The following is a 19,362-nucleotide window of genomic DNA, read 5'->3' as shown; positions in this document are numbered from 1 at the left end:
AGAACCCCTTTAAGTGCTTCCCCAGAGGGACGAGTGAACTGTTGATGGTTTGTGCTTGTATGGTCCATTTTATACTTGAGGTTCTGTACTATTGTTGTCTTCATTTATTAATCCAAAATGATCCAAAGTGAAGCCTTCAGCTCTCCATAGATTCTTTTACCATGGCGCTGCTGAATTCTCAATTCTGATTGGTCAGAAGATTCATTTTTTATAACAGCAGCTCTGACCGTAGCTCCAGCTATGAGGCAGATCACAGGTTTATGTTGATGCACAGGTTTATGTTAATGTTATTGTTTCTATAGAAACAACTTACAAAGGGACTTGTATGGCGGACAAGTGTGTAATTTGCTGTGAAGTGTTTATTAGCATTTTTGGAAGGAGTCACCAGTGTCAGAGATTTGTAACAGTCAGTGGTAAAGCTGTAACTTTTTCAACATCTTCAGGACAAAGGAGTTTACACCTTGTAGTTTCTTGGTAACATGACAAGCTATGTTTTTTTTGTCTCATTAACTTCAAGAAAGGAAAAAAGAGAAGCTGGTGAGGGAACGTTTGTTTGTAGCTGCTATATCGTAAGTGATAACAGGAACTGACTTGTTTCGTGGAGATAAATGGATAAAAAGTACGTGTCATTCTTTAATAAATAAAAATTGTTAGCAAATTTCAGAGGTATAAGAAGAATAAAACATTTAGTTGGTATTATTTTCCTATAACAGCATGCCCCCAAGTGTTTTATTCCTCACGTAGTCACAGCAGTGTTACAGCAGATCTACAGTCCTTCTGACAGTACTATAAATATTTTCCCAGAATGCCAAGCGAGGTGATGAATCAAGCTGTAAAACCTGTTAAAAGCATTGTACTGGTTTAAATACAGTATTTTATTGTAGAAATTACAGAAACTTTGTACAGTGCACCAAACAAAGGTGGCTGATGGGAGATATCATAACTGACTAATGTGTATATTTGAACCTGCACTATTAAAGGATATCGTCACTGAAGACTATTTTGGCTGTGATATGAACATGGCATCCTTCACATTGTCTGCCAAACAGCTAACAGTATAAATAGGAGTGTTAAATGGGTTAAAATAGTCTTTCTGTCACAACGGTAGAGCCAAAGGTGAAGCAGCTATGTTGGAGAGATTATGGAGATGATGCATCACCTGGGGAGGACACAGGAGCTCTATTTAAAGACCTTTATTTCTTGCACGCAGGCACTTTTACCAAATATAGTTACGTTAAAGAGCTGATCTGATTTTGTCCTCCTGAAAATGGCAGTCAGGAGAAATTGCGCGAAATGATTTCTTTTGACAGATAAAATGTGTGCTTCAATCAAAATGGAATTTGGAGATGGCTGTGAAAATATTTTGCGAGGCTGCTTTGAGTCAGAGCAGCAAAATGTAATGCACCTGCTGGTTATATCTGGCACAGACGCTTCCCAGACAAATATTATACCCGTTCTTTTTCCCCACTGGCTCTGTTGATCCACCTTTTCTCTCACCAGGTTCCAGTGATAAAGAGTCGAAGCAGATTTTCAAAAGGAGTTGAGCTCAAATCTGTAGCTGTTCAGTATGAATATCACTTTAAAAAAAACTGTAAGGCAAAATGTAAATAAAAAATGCATGCACCTAGCTTACCTGTTATTAAAGAGGTCCAATTGTTATTATATTAGTACGGAACACATGTTAATAATGTTTATAACCAGAGACTGTGTGTATCTTGTCTTTGATTTAGAGAAACGTACTATGCAAAAGTTTGCACACCCTCTGGACAAAATGCAGTTTAATGACATTAAATTTGTTCCAATTAGTGGTGTAACACAGTGCCACTATCTGTATCTGAATCTCCAAATATCCATGTCTGTATTCAGAAACCTGATTTGCTGTGGCCTAAGCCAGAGACACTGGAAAATGCTGGAAAAAACCTCAGAGGTAGAAAATTCAGCAGAGTCAGCATGGTGTGTGAATTCTGACTCTGACAGTTCCTCAACCTCAGCTTCATCACTCGAGTTCATAATTGGTCTCAATTGGAAATTTAAAAAAAAAAATCCTGCTCACATATATATATGTATATATATATATATATATATATATATATATATATATATATATATATATATCTTACCACTTACTTACGCTGACATGAAGTCAACTTTTTCTCAGGATCCCAGTCCTGTTGCACACCTCTAGTCTCAACTAGAGAAGTAGAAGTCCACATTATCTGTTCAATTCAAATAATGTATTCGTATTCCGTTACATCCCTAGTGTTTGTGTGCGTGTGTGTGAGAGAGAGAGAGAGAGGGAGAGAGAGTGAGAGACATGTGGAATGTGCATTCTTTGGCAGGCAGTAGGTGGCCTGCTCTCTCCTCCGTGTTTGCATACATTAATTCTTGGAGCTGTCAGCTATTTGCCATTGGCTGTTGTAAATAGATGAGGAGAGACTTGGCACAGGCCTGTCTCTGCACTCAGACTGGTCAAATTCATGGCTGTGTTCTGGGACGCTGGCAAAAGCCCTCTCGATTATGCGCTCTTGGAGAGCTTTCTGATCCATTTTTACTCAGCGAGCACTCTTCTTAATCACTCTGTGGGTTCATTTGTCTAAACCTGTCAGTATGACATTGACTGAGTGGATTATGCATGAGGTATTAAATAAGAAAAGGAAGCATGTTTGAGCCAGAGACAGAATTTAGATTTACATTTGAATACAACCACACAGAACTGGCACAAAATTACAGTCTTTAGTGTCATCTTACACAATAAAATTCATATTATGTAGCCACATATCTGTGCAATCACAACGTTCAGAACTTGCGACTAGTTTCAGTTGCACAACATAAAATTAGCCTTGCATTATAACATTATATTTTATTAACCGAGCATAACATCAGCTAGGTAGATAGCTACATATTAATGTCAGATTCCACCTGCTGGAGAGCTGCATTAGCTAGTGTTAATAAATAAAACCAGTATTTTATACTAAACACTATGTCAAGCACAAAGAACTAAAAGAAAGCTAGAGCTAGAGCTGGTTTCAGTATTGAAAATAGCTTTGCTGTGTGACCAGTGCTATTTTCGGCTGGGAGCAAATACACATTCTAGAGAAATATTTACCATTAAAACACATTTATCATCATCATACTTATATATATATATATATATATATATATATATATATATTCTGGCCATCACACCCATATGTACTTGTTCAACATACCATTCCAGATTTAGTCCCCCATTTGCCATTATAATAACCTCACTTCTTCTGGGAAGGTTTTCCACTAGATGTTGGAGCGTGGCTGTGGGGAGTTGTGGTCATTCAGCTGCAAGAGCATTAGTGAGATCAGGCACTGATGTTGGGTGAAGAGGTCTGGGGTGCAGTCAGTGTTCCAGTTCATCCCAAAGGTGCTCAGTGGGGTTGAGGTCAGGGCTCTGCGCAGGACACTTGAGTTCTTCCACTAACCTTAATACACCATGTGTTCATGGAGCTTGCTTCGTGCACAGGAGCATTGTCACGCTGGAACAGGTTTCAGCCTCTTAGTTCCAGTGGAGGGAAATTATAAAGCTACAGCATACAAAGACATTCTATACAATAGTGTGCCCAGCACTTGGGTAAGAAAGTTATTCTGGATCAGGATAAGCTTTCCTTATCAAAAATATAACTATCAGAGACATAGAACTGATCACAGATAAGTGGAAGGCAGTGACTGAGTTCTCTAAATGGCTCATGAAACGTGAAAAATAAGTCTTCTTCAAATGGTCTGTCACTCAAAATCAGTTGGTAGTGTCTACCTGCTCCAGTGAACACCACAAGCACAGAATGTACCTTGTTTGTCTGCTCGAGCTTAAAGCCAATAAATGAAATCATGTGATGCTTTTAGAGAGTGTGTGCGCAAACACATTAAAGCTGTCTGAGAGGAAGAACATGGCCTTCACCCGCAGCCTGGTGCCAGGCTGCATGTGCAGCAGGAAAGAATATGGACTGGTTCAGGTATAGCGGGCCGCTAAACACACCACGCTGAATTGTGCTCTTTGTCTGGTTCTACTGTGAGTGGTATGTGCCAGTCAGGGAATGAAGGAGGGGAATGTGTTTAACTTGGTGCTATGCCCATTTGTACCTTATTCATATAGCTGCATAGTTTTCTTTCTTTCTTTCTTTCTTTCTTTCTTTCTGTGTGCATAGCTTACTGCTAAATAAGATCTTTTCAAGGATACACACTATTTAATATTTTTATATTAAGTATAAAGTATTTAATAGTGTTAAAGTACTCCTGGACTTACAAACGTGATTTTTAAGTCATTCTTTGACTACTGTGTCTGATTCTAAAGTTTGGTGTTTGGGATAAATTTGCTAATGATAATGATGAGCACAATGTAGGGTGAATATTTTTGTCTCTGTTAAACAGAAACATTGATGAGAATTTATTTCCTAAATTGGGACTATTACTGAAATCCCACTCCTGCCAATCTGGGACAGATGTGAATTTGTTTACTTGCTGGTTAGCTAGCTAACTTGAATGTTAGCTCTGGATATTGTGGTATATTTGCTAAGTTTAGCTGCTGTTAAATAAAACATTGAGAATATGAGAGTGTAAATTGAGACATTTGACACTGAAATTTGACACTGAAATTCCACATGTATCTACATGTGACAAAGCAAGCCAGTTTACTAACAGTTAGCTAGCTGGCTAATTAAGTTGGCTAGTGATATTAGGCATTTAGCTTTGTATATTCATAGATCCTATGATCATACAGAGCTGGGATAAAAATGTTTTAGGCATTTCTTGGGCTTAAATAACATAAAATGAAATTAATCTTCTACACATTCGTATGGTTTAAATTAATTTTATTTTTTATATCTGTGAGTTAAATTTACCTCAGTCAGAATTTGTTTGCTAAATCTGCTTTTTAGCGACTTGCCCTTTCCTCAGAATGTTTTTCTCCTGTGTTGTGGACTTTGTAATTCCACGCTGAGTAAGCGTCATTCACAGAGTTTTCATTCTTCTTATTTTTATTTATTTATTTATTTATTTTTTACTGATAAGATGTATCTGGTGATAAACGCAGGCGTGCTCCTGCTGCATTAATGAATGCCATTGATTGGGGTTTTCCTGTATGGCCTATTCTGATGCGTGAAAGCCCATCTGGATCTTTCACAAAGGTGAAAACCTGCTCTGCTGCCTCAGAGGCGAGGTGGGGGCCTCAGGTTAACCTGGTTCACTTCTTACTCAGCCTGAAATTGCCACACTGCTCTGCATTTACCTCCCCTCACTCTCTGTCGTCAGCTAACACACTCCTCCTGAGTAAACTTGGCACCTGCGTGGGGCTTCACAGCGGCAGGTTTGTTCTTTTAGACCAGGGTGGCGTCTCGGCTCGTGCTGTTTTTCTTTACCCTCCCATGCACCATCCACCCTTCCTCCCCCCATTTTCTCCACACTGTCAGCTCACAAGCATTCCTCTGGTATTTATATTTCCCTCCCTCAACTTGCCGTGCTCACACAGACCTCGGATTCAGCTCGGCCTGAAGGGACGGCCCCTGTATCCCGCCTCCTGTTTGGTTCCTGAGTAGTCACGTGGCTGAAAAGAGGAGGCGTCCCTGGCGCTTCTCCCGGATTCTGTCCAGATTTTCGGTCTCATATCTCACACGTGCAAGGCGCTTGGTGGACACACTTGTACAACGTGTGTTTTTATTTGTGGTGTTTGCTTTACGAGGAGAAGAGCCTATTGTGGGCACAGCTTGCCGTAACCATGTTCAGGGAGCTGCCCGAGGCTGAGAGCAGCGAGTGTTTGGGCAGTATGACCCCAGAGACGCAGGACATCTACCTGAGGATGGACCACCTCCGGCGACGTTCGGGGTACAGGCTGGGCCGAATCATCGCCCGACAGCAGCTGCTCAAGAGGATAGCTGCAGGTAATTAGGACCAGGTGGAGGGTGTGTTAGGGTCAAAGTCTGGTGTGTTGCTCTAGAGCATATTTACATTGCGTTTTGAAAAACGTAGGTGGCTGGAAAACAAGAATTGACATGGTTTTTGAGGTTTCAACCTCTAATTGGGTTTGAAATCTTTTAAAGAACACATTCCCATCAATAATTAAAATGCATTCTTCTGTCATGTGTAAGTGTTATATTAAAGTTGAGATGATTCAACAGATCATGAAGTAATCAGGCTTGGGAGTTTCTCAGAATGTTGACACCTTCGGCCTTTGCCTTCAGGACAATAGTAGGGAACCTGAGCAAACACCACTTGACCTCTCAGGTCCGCCCGTGGGCTTTGTCCTAATCAGCATGGATGCTCCCCTGGGGGGTGGTGGTGGTGTGTGTGTGTGTGTCTGTGTGAGTGTGTGTGTGTATGTGTGTGTTGGGGTTTCTCCTCCCACCCTGATTTCTCTTTAAACGCATATTTTCTAGGTGTGACTCTAAAATCCTGAGGTTCAAATGCTATATATGCTGCATTCTATAAATCTGATGCATTTCGCATGCAATTCTTTTACATTTAAGAGCTCAGTAGCTCATAAACTGTCATTATATTTCTTGTTGCCAATTCTCCTTTGATTTAATTTAAAACTGTAAAGTAAAAAAATGGCCTTCGGAAAGTACTGAGTTGTCTGACATGCGTGCATTATCAGTCATGCTATTGCTTATTCTTTCACTTGGAGGCGTCGTATGGAATCTCAAGGCCCAGGCACAGGCATGTGGGTCTCTCACACACACACACACACACACATTCTGGGGATCTTGATTATCTCTGATAGGACACAGGAGGACATGCGGGGTCTTGTAGTTAAGGGTTTCACGTCAGAGTACTCACTCAAGGAATTTAGATTGGATGTGCTGGAATTATGATAGTCGATTTCTGAGGAGAATTATTTCACAACATGAACCTGTGCTTGAGAATTCTTATGTTCCAGATTTTCCTTGGTCCTTTTTTATGACATTCTTCTCATCCATGTGGTGCATGTGTTTGCTAGAACTTTAACTTCTTTAACTTGACTCTGGACTGGTGTTCATTTTTATAGGTATTTACAAGGCTGAGCTATTACTGTTTAATCATATATAGTGTATGTGGTGTAGCTCTGTGCACTTTGCACACCTGACCCCAGAAGACAAGAAATGATGTATTATTCTTTATTAACATAGTATTATGAAATCATGCAGTATGCAATTCATATCCCTGTTTGACCTTTTGAAAAGTACATTAATTCCAGTTGGCTGATATTTTTTGGTTGTACATGTATTTGTACTTGTGTTTCAGTATCTACATGTTACATTTATTACCTTTTTCACTGCTATTGCACTTTTAAAGTGCTTTCAGGTCATTCGTAATGACGTCATATAAAAATAAATTCAAAGTAACTCACACATGAGGAAAATGATCTGTTTATTCACTATTTATCCTACAGCAATAAAATAAAATACATACATAAAGAACTACAACCTCTTGCGGAGAAGTTACACCTCTAATGTTTGTTTTAAAAAAAAGAATTGCAGTGCAGTGTGTGTGTGTGTATAAACATATATATATATATATATATATATATACACACACAGTATATATACAGTATATATATACAGTTAGCCTCAGTTTAATCCCTTAAAGACCATATGTCTACGTTGAGAATTTAAGGTTTCTAGGATCACTTTTCTGTTCCAAATTAAACATTCTTTACCTTTGTAACTTGACACCTTTTGTACATTTTTTTAGAGTTACTGAATAATTCATATTAGTTACTGAATAATATGTTTAAAGTGTATAACTGAATAATAAAGCACACACCACTGCTCATGTGAGTGGCCCCTTATTATTCATTGTTTTTAAAGTCTCATGAATGAATCTGGGCAAATTTGATATCTGACCGGGGCGATGTGGTTAGATTTTGTTCCAACCACATTGCTATCTAATGCTTAGTGCACGTGAGAATGAGTAATTTTGAACAAGCAGTTATTTTTTGGCCACAGTATTGTTTTCCCAAAAGTGTCCCTTCCACAGTGTGAAATGGTAGAAAGTGGTGTATGACCTATGACCTTTATATCATTTCCATCATTTTGTTTTTTTGGGGAGCATGAACATTAAACACGCTTTCTTGCACATACCAGCATTGCCTATGTACTATACAAAGTAGTCAAAGATGAACTTTAAATAACTATACAGATACTATAAATAACTATACAGTTATAGATGGCATCATATCATCGAAAGTTTTCCCTGATCCACACTGCATGGTTCAAAAAGTGCTTTCAGATTTATCCACTTTGGATGTCTTTAGACATGTTTTTTCAAATCACATGTGTTAGCGTGGACTAGGACTAAGCAAGGATGTGAATGCTAACTCCGCCCCTAACCTTACCGTAAACCTTCATGTCTTTTCGTACCACATGAGTGGGTGGTGCGAATTGCTACGAATTTGCAATTGTCAGACCATGTTAATGTGTGCCACATAAGACAAAATCACACAAAACAAAATCCACAAAAACTACACCTTATTAAGAATAGCCTAAACAGTTTACTATCTAAGACAATGCAAATTCGATTTTAATAATGTACCATGACTTATTAAAGCCTTTAATAAGTATAATCACATTTCAGACATTTTCTTACTTACGATCAACAGAGAGTCTGAATTAAAGAAAAACAATTGCAAAACAAATAAACAACCAAATTACAATTTAAAAAATATGGCTATGTGAAAATTTAAATTCTATTAAAAAAAACAAACACCCTAACTCCGCCCCTAACCTTACCCTTAACCTATTTGTCTTTTCATACTATTTGATTCAGCCCTTTGTTAGAAATTGGCAAGCGTGAGATTATGATTAAGGCTAAATTCCAATATAAGACAATGTAATACTTATTAAAACAATCATAAATACGTATAATAAGGAAGTAATGAATGACAATAGAACATGCTGTTATATGAAAAATAATCAACATGGTAGTGTGATGCGGCCTGAAGTGTGTTACCACCTGAAGGTGATTATTTTCCTACATATACTAACAATTATTATTATTTTTTTTTAATTTATGAAACGAAACATTATATTTTTAACCATTTATAGCTACTAACATATACATACTAACATATACATACAGAAAACTTCACCATAACAATGATTATACACTGATTTTCAATTTGTTTGCGAGGAACGTCCACTTTACAAGTTCCTGCGTAAGTTTTTACTGTAGAAACGATAATGTCTTAGTACATGCGCGTTAATATAAACCTGTGATTGGAAGCTGGAACTCCTGCCAGAGCTGCTGTTATAGAGAAGTAAAGTTCTTCCAAATCTATAAATGCAATAAATATCCATTACATTACATCTTCAGTACAGTGACATCTTTGTCCATATAAATCGTTCCACTCGCATAAGGTGCGTCTGAGCAGCTGTAAATCATCTTTATTGGCACATGACTCAGAGTGTGAGGGTTCAGTGCTGCGCTGGAGCGGGAGAAAGTAAAAAGGTCGGTGCTGTGACCCTGATCACACGTTCCTGCATTCCATCCGGTGTGGCGTGTTGACAGAGAGAGCAGCGAGAGCAGAGAGAGCAGAGAGAGCAGAGAGAGCGCTCAGCTCCACTCAGAGTCACTCACCCATGCCTGAGTCTGAACTGCCACACACACACTCCACTCACACACACTCACACACTCACACACTCACACTCGGCCTGGCATGGCTTCCATTACAGAGGCGAGAAGGCCTTCCTGTGGAGAACAACCCGATGTATATACATTACAGAAAGGCTCCAAGGTTAAAGAAGTGTGTTAGTTGATTTTGTTCTGCTAATTTTACTGTGCCACTTTTATGGACGTTTATTCAAGACTCCTGTCCTTTCATTCAAATTTTTTTTGTACTAATTGCAATCCTTTTCTGCTATGTAAGCGGCAACTATTTAAAATGTTTAATCCATGTAGGGGTTAGTGGTTAAATTTCAAGAAATTCCTTTCCTTGCATTATTCAAAAGACAGCAAGTGCTGCATTACTTCCACGCTTTGGCATCTCTTTCCTCCGATTTCAGTATGCAACCATCTGGTTGCCAGACAGACAGGATCATTGAGGATCTACACATCTGTTACTGCTAATCACTCATACACACACAACCACACACACACAGAGAGAGAGAGAGAGAGAGAGAGAGAAAAAGATTTGTGTAAAATGCTCCCTAAAGCGTGTAAAGCACAATAAAGTATACAAGCCAGACAAACAAGTGATATAGTATAGTACGCTCACACTCACACACTGGCCACTCAGTGCAGAATCAATGAGCTATTCATGACTTCATGTTGAGGAAATTTCCTGCTGAAAATTTTTTCTGACCCTCTCTTGAATTCCTGATTGCTTTCTCCATTCACTCACTCGCACACACACACACTGCTATATTCAGCCCGCGTTTCCATCCGCCATGGAAATTCGTTCTGGAGCCAGAAGCTAAACGCGGCAGTCAATTTAAATTGCTTAAGTCTAATGAGTATGATGAGTCTGAGTTACTCTAAGCCATGAAGCCTTATGATGCAAAATTATAAGACTAGTATCTACTTATATTAACAAACACTCGTTCTAATACATTATTGTTTCTATAGAAACAATCCAGGAACACAGGGAATTGTATGGCGTTTATGCTCCACATAATCTAAACCCCATAATAAATGGAATAAATGGATGGATTAAAGAATGTGTTACTATTTATCCAATGCGTAATCGTTGATATGATGAAGTTTTTTTACTTAGCATTCTTTGTAAGGAGTCTCCAGTTTCAGTACTTTGTTACAGTCAAGTGGCGGTGGTTTGTAGATGTGCCACAACATTAAATGTCACGGACAAAAAGTACAATATGTTCTTTAATTCATAAAAAAATGCCAGTGTTGGAAAATGGAAATGTGGTATAAAAGGAATTAAACACTTCAGGATGTGCTGTTATTGGAAAATAATCAACTTCTAGGTGGTAACTGTAACTCCGCTTTGTGCTGGGCCGCATCAAACCACCCCATAGTTGATTATTTTCCTATGACAGCATGCCTTGTTTTGACTGGCAATGTATGCTGTACAATACATGTTATAATTTCTGTTTTACAGAGTCTTTACTTAAAGAGCGTTTCATTGATTTGTATTATTTTATTTCAAATATATCCATGTAAAATTTAGTAAACAGAAATCTCTGCATTAAGGTGATGTTAAGTTTTAATGTTCAGTGTCCTGTTAAGCTTTTGCAAATTCCTCATTCATGATCTGCACACTATCAATAAATATTTAACCCTCCCCCCTAGTGGTAGGAAGAAAAGTATGCCAGAGGTCATCAACATCAATATGAGTTTGTGGATGAATTTAGAAACACATTCATCCTGAACAGTTTGATGAACCCATCACTAGAACCTAATGTAAATCCTGAAGTTCAGAGCCTGGGGTTTTGTTTCTATCCGCTGAGGTACGGTGAAGTGTTTAGAGACTTGAGTCTAAAAGAGGATGAGTGCTTGAGTTCCCCCTCTCTCCTTCACTCAGTGGGCGTCCTTCTTTAGCGTGGTTAAATGTTTGCATATCTGAGTGCCGGCTTTTGAGATCTTCCAACGTGGAGGGGTTCTTGAGTGTGTGAGTTCCGTCAGAGACTGAATTCTTTGTCATGTATTATTCATAGAAGGATGAAGCACACCAGGGAGTTCAGATTATAATAGACTTCTGGATTTTCATCAGATTTTCAAACATGATCATTTGCAAATTGTTCAGCAAAGGTTTTAGAGCAGATCACAGACTGTTACACAAGTGGAGAAATGACTTAGAGATTCAGAGAGTCATTTATTACAGAGATGACTCAGAGATTCAGAGAGTCATTTGTTACAGAAATGACTCAGAAAGCAAACACACTCGGCAGGTAACTGAAAAGTGGCCACAGTCCCATTGCTGCTTTTCACACACTCTGTTTAAGTGTTTTTAGAGTCACTTTGTGTTTCTGGTTTGGAGAAAAAATCATTTTTTAACTCTCTCTCATGGCAACATTGTTGTTTTATATAGAAAAATGATATTAAACTAATACTGCGAAGTCTGATGTAAGAGCTTATGAAAAATCTTTTTTAAATATTGGCACCTATTTTAAATTCAAACTCTCATCCTTGAAAAAAAATGACTCTAAAAAAAAGGCTATTTGGAAAGAATGCACAACAAAAATTCTCCTTGGAGCCTCACACAAAGTGTAGCGCATAAGCTTCACCAGATGTTAACTGGAATTGTGTTTTGTGGTCACATTTTTGTTAAAAGCATACAGCATGCCCTTAAATTTATGGTCAAACTGTCACTCGCATTTTGACGAAGGGTGCTGATAATTTTGGAATAAATCCTTAATACGTATATACCTGTAGTTCAGGATTTAACGGATATATCTGATGGCAGATCTTGTTGCTGGACGTGCACACCTGTTCAGAGCTGCTTCAGTGACTCACATGGCTAATCATTGACATGCGTCAGGAGTATGTGAAAAGGTTTCAGTGTAACACACCAAGTCAGCGATTAACAGAGCCGTGGGCGTACGCCGTTCCACAAACTCGTGACGAACTGCATTAATCCCAGAACAATAAAAAGGTCTCAATTAAATGACTTGCAAAGTTAAATCCAGTATTAAATCAGCACTAAATTTAAATGTACCTCATCTTAGATTTTTTAAACAGACAACTGTTTATTTCTTGCATAAGTTGCGATTCCTGCCACAGCAATAAGTAACATTTGAATCAAGATTTTCACAATTTTATGCAAAGACGTCATAAAGAGACAAACCCCAAATAATTCCGGCAAATTCCTGGGAACAGGAATGTCATGTTTCATCATCTGCTTCACTTGGTTCTTATATAAATACTTTATAAACCGAAGTAATGTAAAAAATGTACACATTATACAGTAGATTGACAGTTTCTCTACTAACAATTGTTACCAGAATATAAAGGGCTGTACAGGCCACGCCCACAAGCAGTAGCCGTCGCTACAGACCTACAAATGACAAACCTATAGTTTGTCATGTTAGTGATAAATAGCCTTTTTATTTTTTTTAAAGTGTTTTATTTTTATATTGTATGTTGTCACTGTACATTTGGTCCCAAATACAAAAAAAGTGTTGGGAATTCCCGCAGACACAGTGATTAAACGTAGCGTACATGATATTCACATGCATGATAGTCCAGCTAATTCTTAGTTCATCCAACAAACTAGATGTTTATGTACAAGTTTATGTACAAATCATTTCATTTGTCTACACTGTGAAATGCCTCCTACATGTATTTGTTTACCCACATCTGAGTTTCCCACCATTATTTAAAAAAATCCTGTGTTTGAACCCATCTTCTCAAAGCTTCACATAGTAATAAACTTTGGTGTTTTGACGATTAGTGCTTTCACAGCAGACATTTACATCGTTGCTCAGTAGCCAGAGACCCTTCATGCTGCTGTGTTTAACTCTGAGATAGTGGAAGAAAGATGATTGAGGATAGTTACATCAAGGGCCGTGTCAAATGTTTTATTCCTCTTATCCTACCGCCATTTGCCACTGATTACAATTTTTTATTTATTAAAGCAGAACACTTCATACTTTTTATCCATTCCTAGTTACATTTAATGTTGTGGAACGTCTGTGAAACGGGTCAGTTCCTATTCTCACTTACGTTATAGCAGATACATATAAACAGCCATTCCCTCTCCAGTCTCTCGTTTTTCTTTCTTTTGACATTAATAAGACAAAAAAATGCAGCTTGTCATATTACTGTGGAACCGCAAAGCCTGTCAAAATAATTTAAATAGTCCAGGCAGTATCGATCTGGAGTTTAGAGCGATCAGGGGGCCAAACACTGCATAAATTCTTAAACAAAACCTTTTTTGTTGTTGCGACAATTTTTTTGTAAAATCATCTGTAGCAGGAAGTCTAGACTGGATTTGTGGTATAACCTTGAATGTTTTCGACAGTCCTATAATGATTTTAATCAGATCATCAGCCCATCAGCTTAGTGTTGAAATGCCTAACTCAAGTCCAGGCAAGAGGCAGAACAACTGGATGGCTCCATGGCTCCTGTTATGAAGACAAACCACTCAACTGAATAATGTCACATTGTAGATTTGCGTTAAACGATTGTTCAGCAGATAAATAGTAACATGAAAAAACATAAAGTGTGTTAATAAACTGCAGTGCTTCGTGGAATGAACTCTACACGTCTCTGGAACTGGAACCGTTCTTCCAAAAGATAATCCTGGAGTTGGTGTTTTGATGATTTAAAACGTTGCTACAAAATCTCCCATAGGTGTTCAATTGTGTTGAGATCTGGCGACTTTGAAGCACATTACATACGATTTACAGTACTGTGCAAAAGTCTTAGGCACATGCAAAGACATGCTGTAGAGCAAAGATGCCTTCAAATACAATGAAACTAAATGTTTCTACATTAAAAAAAATACTATAAAGAGCAGTAAACAGTAATAAATGAAACAAAGTCAATATTTGGTGTGACGATCCTTCGCTTTTAAAAAAACAAATAGTAGTCTCAGGTACAATGTGTGCAGTTTTATAAGGAAATGAGCTGGAAGTGTTACTGAGCATCTTGCAGAAGCAGCCACAGTTCTTCTGGAGACTTTGACTGTCGACTCGCTTCTTATTTTTGCAGCAAAACCCAGCAGCCTTCATTATGTTTTTATCTGAAAAGTGTCTCTTATGTAATCTGCTGCTTTCCTTACTGACATCCAAACATTTTTCTGTAACATTTCATTTTGTGCTGGAAAACTAACGTTTGGAATCTAAAATGTTTTTGTACTGAATCAGTAATGTAGAAGTCATAAAATAAACATCTGTAACAAAGTTTGTACTAAAAAAATAGGGTGCCTAAGACTTTTGCACAGTACTGTATGTCATTTTCATCCTCATCAAAGCATTCAGTGAGCCTGGGGTGGAGGCGGAGTTATGCTAGAAGAAACCACGCCCATCAGGATAGACATATTTTATCATAGGATAAAGGTGATCAGTGAGAAGGATTGGTTTGCAGTGATTCTTCCATCTAAAAAGACAAGAGGAGCCAAGCAAAAATAAATTAATGCCCCCTACAGCTTAACAGAGCTACTGTTTTTTCCTTTAATTTGTCACTTGTATGTGAGTTACAAATCTTTATTTATTATTTATTTGTCAGCTGGCTTGCTACTAGAACAAATATGCTTATCTGTAGGTTTCCACTCTGCTTCTTGTTTACTTTGAGCGTGTGATTTGACTCTTGACGTGATCTCGGCTGACAGGAGCCCCCTGCTGGTGAGTGCGTCAGTCGCTCGTTTCTGAATGGAGAGAAAGACAGGCCTTGTGCTCTTGTGCTAACGGCAGAAGTTCAGCTGTTCAGCTGTTCGGTTTCTAACATGCCTTCCTCAACGGAACAACAACTGTCTGAATGTAGACACATTTGAATAATAGTCCACTGTGCGACATGTGCACTGTTGTTAAACAGCTCTGTAATACTAACACACACTCACACACAAACACACACACACACATAGAGCTCAGACCATACAGGACTGTAATCAGATTTTCCATGTAGAACTTGTACATGCTGGTGAATGTAAACCATACCACTGTGTGTGTGTGTGTGTGTGTGTGTGTGTTTTCTTTATTATAAAGCAGAGGGAATTACAGGATACACAAGCAGTAGTTACACAACAAGCGACTATGTGAAAGACTGTTCCGCCATATCGTTGGCCTCGGGTGAATTAACTTGCATGACATGTAGACATTATTACAGGGTGGGTGAGACTTTTCACACACAGAGACACACCACAAGTGGAATATACACATTACACACTCATCACTGCATAAAGCTTAGACAGCTTTGAACACATCAAAAGTTTCTGCAGCTTCGTCTGGAGTGAATAGGTAAAATGAGACTCTTATGACCACACAGAAAAATATATACGTGTGAGAGAAGATTTTACGTCAACAGTGGTCATGACTCACCTGATATATAAAAGGAGTAAAACACTTAGGGGTGTGTTGGTATAGGAAAATAATCAACGACGGGGTGGTACGATGTGGCCCAATTCAAAGCTACTTTGCGTTACTGTTGCCAACCTGAAAATGATTATTTTCCAAGAACAGCACATTGTGTTTTATTCCTTTTGCTCCATATCAATTTTCCAATGAGTACCATGTTTTATTAATTAAAGAACAACATGTACTTCTTATCCATTTAGAGTTACATTTAATGTTGAAGAACATCTGCAAGACAAGTTAGTTCCTGTTATCACTTATGTTATAAAGTCATTTCCTCACCAGACTCTCTTTTTTCTTTCTCTTGAAGTTAAAATGCAGCTTGTCGCATTACTGAGAATCTGGAAACTCCCGAAACCTTTCTTTCCTGAGCAATTTCCTGAGACGGAAAAAGTTATAGCTTAACCTCTGACTATTACAAAGCTCTGACACTGGAGACTCCTTCTGTAAATGTTAAATAAACATCTCTTCATAGTAAACCTCACCATATCAACTATTACACGCGATTTTTTTATGTGTCCACCGTACCTGTATTGTTCCTGTATAAGTTGTTACTATGGAAACGATAATACATCTGTATAAGCACATTATTATAAATCTGTGATTTGAACTGGATTCAGAACTACTGTTACAGTTGCTATTAAAGAAAACACGTACTGACCAATCAGAATCGAGAATTCATAACCAATGTGGTAAAAATTTTTCCTAACTTCAAAAAAATGCATCATTTTTTTTCATGTATGTTCCAACTCAGAGTATTGCCTTATCCACTGCGTGTTTATCCCACACATCTTTCCACATGTCTTTATATTCTCACCCACTATTTGAGGATTTGGCGAGAAAAATAAACTAAGCTAACACAACAGGTTTCACCAGTGCTGAAGAACTAAAGACGAGAGATCTTCTCAAATCCAGGGTAATGTCATCTGTCAGGGAGAAAGACATAAGCGTTTGCTAAAGCCTATGAAATGGCTGTCAAAACACTTCAGCATGTGTGGGAAAGTGGCCGTGGGCCAGCATCTGGAAGTGTTTATCTCGTGTGCAGCGTGTGACTGGGAGATGTTTAGCAGCGACTACTTCTGATTGATTTCTTGCTGTGTTCGGAGCCTCCAGCCCGTGTGAGGCTCTGAGAGGTCTTCTCTGGACTTCATGTTGAAGACACCTTGCCTGTTATAGCAGCTTGCTCAGAAAACAGTGTGTGGCAGTTGTTTGAAACACACATGCTCAAGGACTAGACCTTGCCATCTGACCTCATGTGGATTCATAGTACAGGAAATCGCTTTGCTTTGATGTCTTTAAAGCCCGTGAAACACCAAGTCGATGATGAAGAACCAGATCTGGAAACCTATGGATGACTGATGGTCACCTCCTGTCATGTTGTCTCACTGCATATTTAAAGGAAATATCCACCCTGAACCACTTGCATATTAATCTTTAAAATTAGCCTGCGATCTTCAGTGGAGTCCAAGAGTTATTTTGTAATGAAATTCTGAGTTTGAATGTTCTTTAATCTACATTACCTACAAAGCTGTTTGACCAACTACTGATAGTGTTATAGTTTAGCCTTTGCTTCATCTTTACCTCAAGAGAGTGATGCAGCGGCGCTTTAGTCCTTTAGTCTGTCCAGCTCTCACCTCATCATCTGTACACTCTGCTCAAACAGATCAGCTTCCAAAGCTTCAACTTTCATGCTAATACCACCATCAATGACATCACGCTAGTCATCTCGTAGCTCGCTAACTAGCCAAGCTGAACATTCAGTACATTCAGTGTCCTTGATCCTAAGAGCCAACATCCTAAGAGCCAAACAATGTTAGCTGGCATGACTTCTTCCTTTAGCTGGGACTTTGGGGGATATTGAGGTTGTGGTGTTGAGGATAGCTGAGGCTAGAAGAGGCTTAAGTTGATTAAGTATGAAGGTTTATATAAAGTCTATAGAGCAGCAGTTTGGTCTGTAATTCCCTGACAAACTGCAGAGTGGCAGCTTTCGGGCTTTCCACAAAATACACTCCAGACCTCTTGAAAGATTTCTGCTCCAATTTTTTTTGAGACTGTAATGCATTGAATTATTAGCGGAGCAGATGGTGAAAACATAATTCTTATTCCTTTAGACCCTTGTACGGAGCCCTGGGCATATTTTATACAAATCATGCCTGCAATGAAAAGCACTTAAATATTATTTACTAGTCTAGAATCTTCCACCATGTGGTGAGCAGAATCTTTCAGGGGTGCGTTCGAGGTCCCGGGTCATTGTGCTGTAATTCATACATTATATAATGTTTTTGCAGCCATTTTGAGATTGTTCAGTGTCATCCAGTATCTTATTGTTACTATTAATGAGACGTGCTTAAATTATGCTACATATTCCTTTTATTAAGCACAGATTAATATGTGGCACAGCTCGATAAAGGGGAAATATGAACATATCAGCATGGGTTAGGCTCAAGGCGAGGTCACGGGGTGAGCTCACGACAGAGATGAAAGCTGTAGATGTTGCGAGCATCGCTCAGACGTGTGTGTGTGTGTGAGTATTGCCACATCTGCTGTAGCCTTGTTTACATTCATGTCAGGGATTTTTGAAGGAAAACACACCTAGTGACTTCTGCCCTTTAGTGCCTTATCAGCAGTCAGCTACTGTTTTTTTTTTTTTTTTGCTCTCTGACTCAATATATACTTGCTCTTTATCTTAAAAGGGCTGCCTGGATTCAGTGTTTTTAAAGGTCAGTCAAAGAAATGCTACTTTAAAAATTACGTCCATAGTAAAGTTGGTTTATGTTCGGTGAAATATTTGGTGTATTTCTTCGTCATTAGTAGTTCCAGCTATAATTTGTCACTTCAGGGGAAATTTGAAAGCCGGTAGCTTAGCATTGTGAGTCATATCAGTAGTGTCTGGCAAATCTTGCATATTATTTTTTTTTGCTCAAGGATGTTACTCTTATACTGTCAGATGTTTCCAGTTATGGAAATCACAGTGTCTCATCTACAGTCATTATTCTCATGAATGCTGTGTTGCAGCTCTCTGTTGCAGTAAGGCGTTTGTTTTTCATTTATTCAATTCCCAGATGCTTTCTTCTCACATAGGGTTTGAATTCTGGTTTTTGAGGTAATGATCACTGTGATGATTGCAACGATCCGTAGGTAGGATCAGTATCAGACATCAATACATTCAGCCTATTTACATGGACATTTTAATTTATATAACAGGTACAGTCAAGAGAAGGTATGGAAAGAGTAAATTTTGCAGGTTATAAGATTATTTTCCTTGTAACAACACATCACAGGGTGTTTTATTCCTTTTATACCACAGCAGTTTACCAAGAATTAATTTTTTTTTATTAAAGAATTTCATCATACTTTTTTTTATCTGTGCATAGTTACATGTAATGTTGTGTAA

General features: G+C 38.4%; 1 protein-coding gene across 5 annotated transcripts in view; it reads left to right on the top strand.

Moving 5' to 3' along the window:
- The window catches only part of stard13b (StAR-related lipid transfer (START) domain containing 13b), a 124,817-nt gene that overhangs the window by 74,807 nt on the left and 30,648 nt on the right, over window positions 1-19,362 (top strand). Inside the window, exon 1 of one of the 5 annotated variants that reach the window (XM_026934855.3) lies at window positions 3,235-5,903. The exons of the other annotated variants lie outside the window; for them this stretch is intronic. Coding sequence (XP_026790656.1) covers window positions 5,741-5,903 — 163 coding nt within the window. The 5' untranslated portion in view covers window positions 3,235-5,740. Of the gene's footprint in view, window positions 1-3,234; window positions 5,904-19,362 lie in introns of those variants that run through there. 5 annotated transcript variants of the gene reach the window in all.

This window comes from Pangasianodon hypophthalmus, chromosome 14 (assembly GCF_027358585.1).
Source record: "Pangasianodon hypophthalmus isolate fPanHyp1 chromosome 14, fPanHyp1.pri, whole genome shotgun sequence".
In the NCBI taxonomy this organism is placed as follows: domain Eukaryota; kingdom Metazoa; phylum Chordata; class Actinopteri; order Siluriformes; family Pangasiidae; genus Pangasianodon; species Pangasianodon hypophthalmus.
Note: the sequence above shows the minus strand (reverse complement) of the source record. Positions and strands in the feature narration are given on the sequence as shown.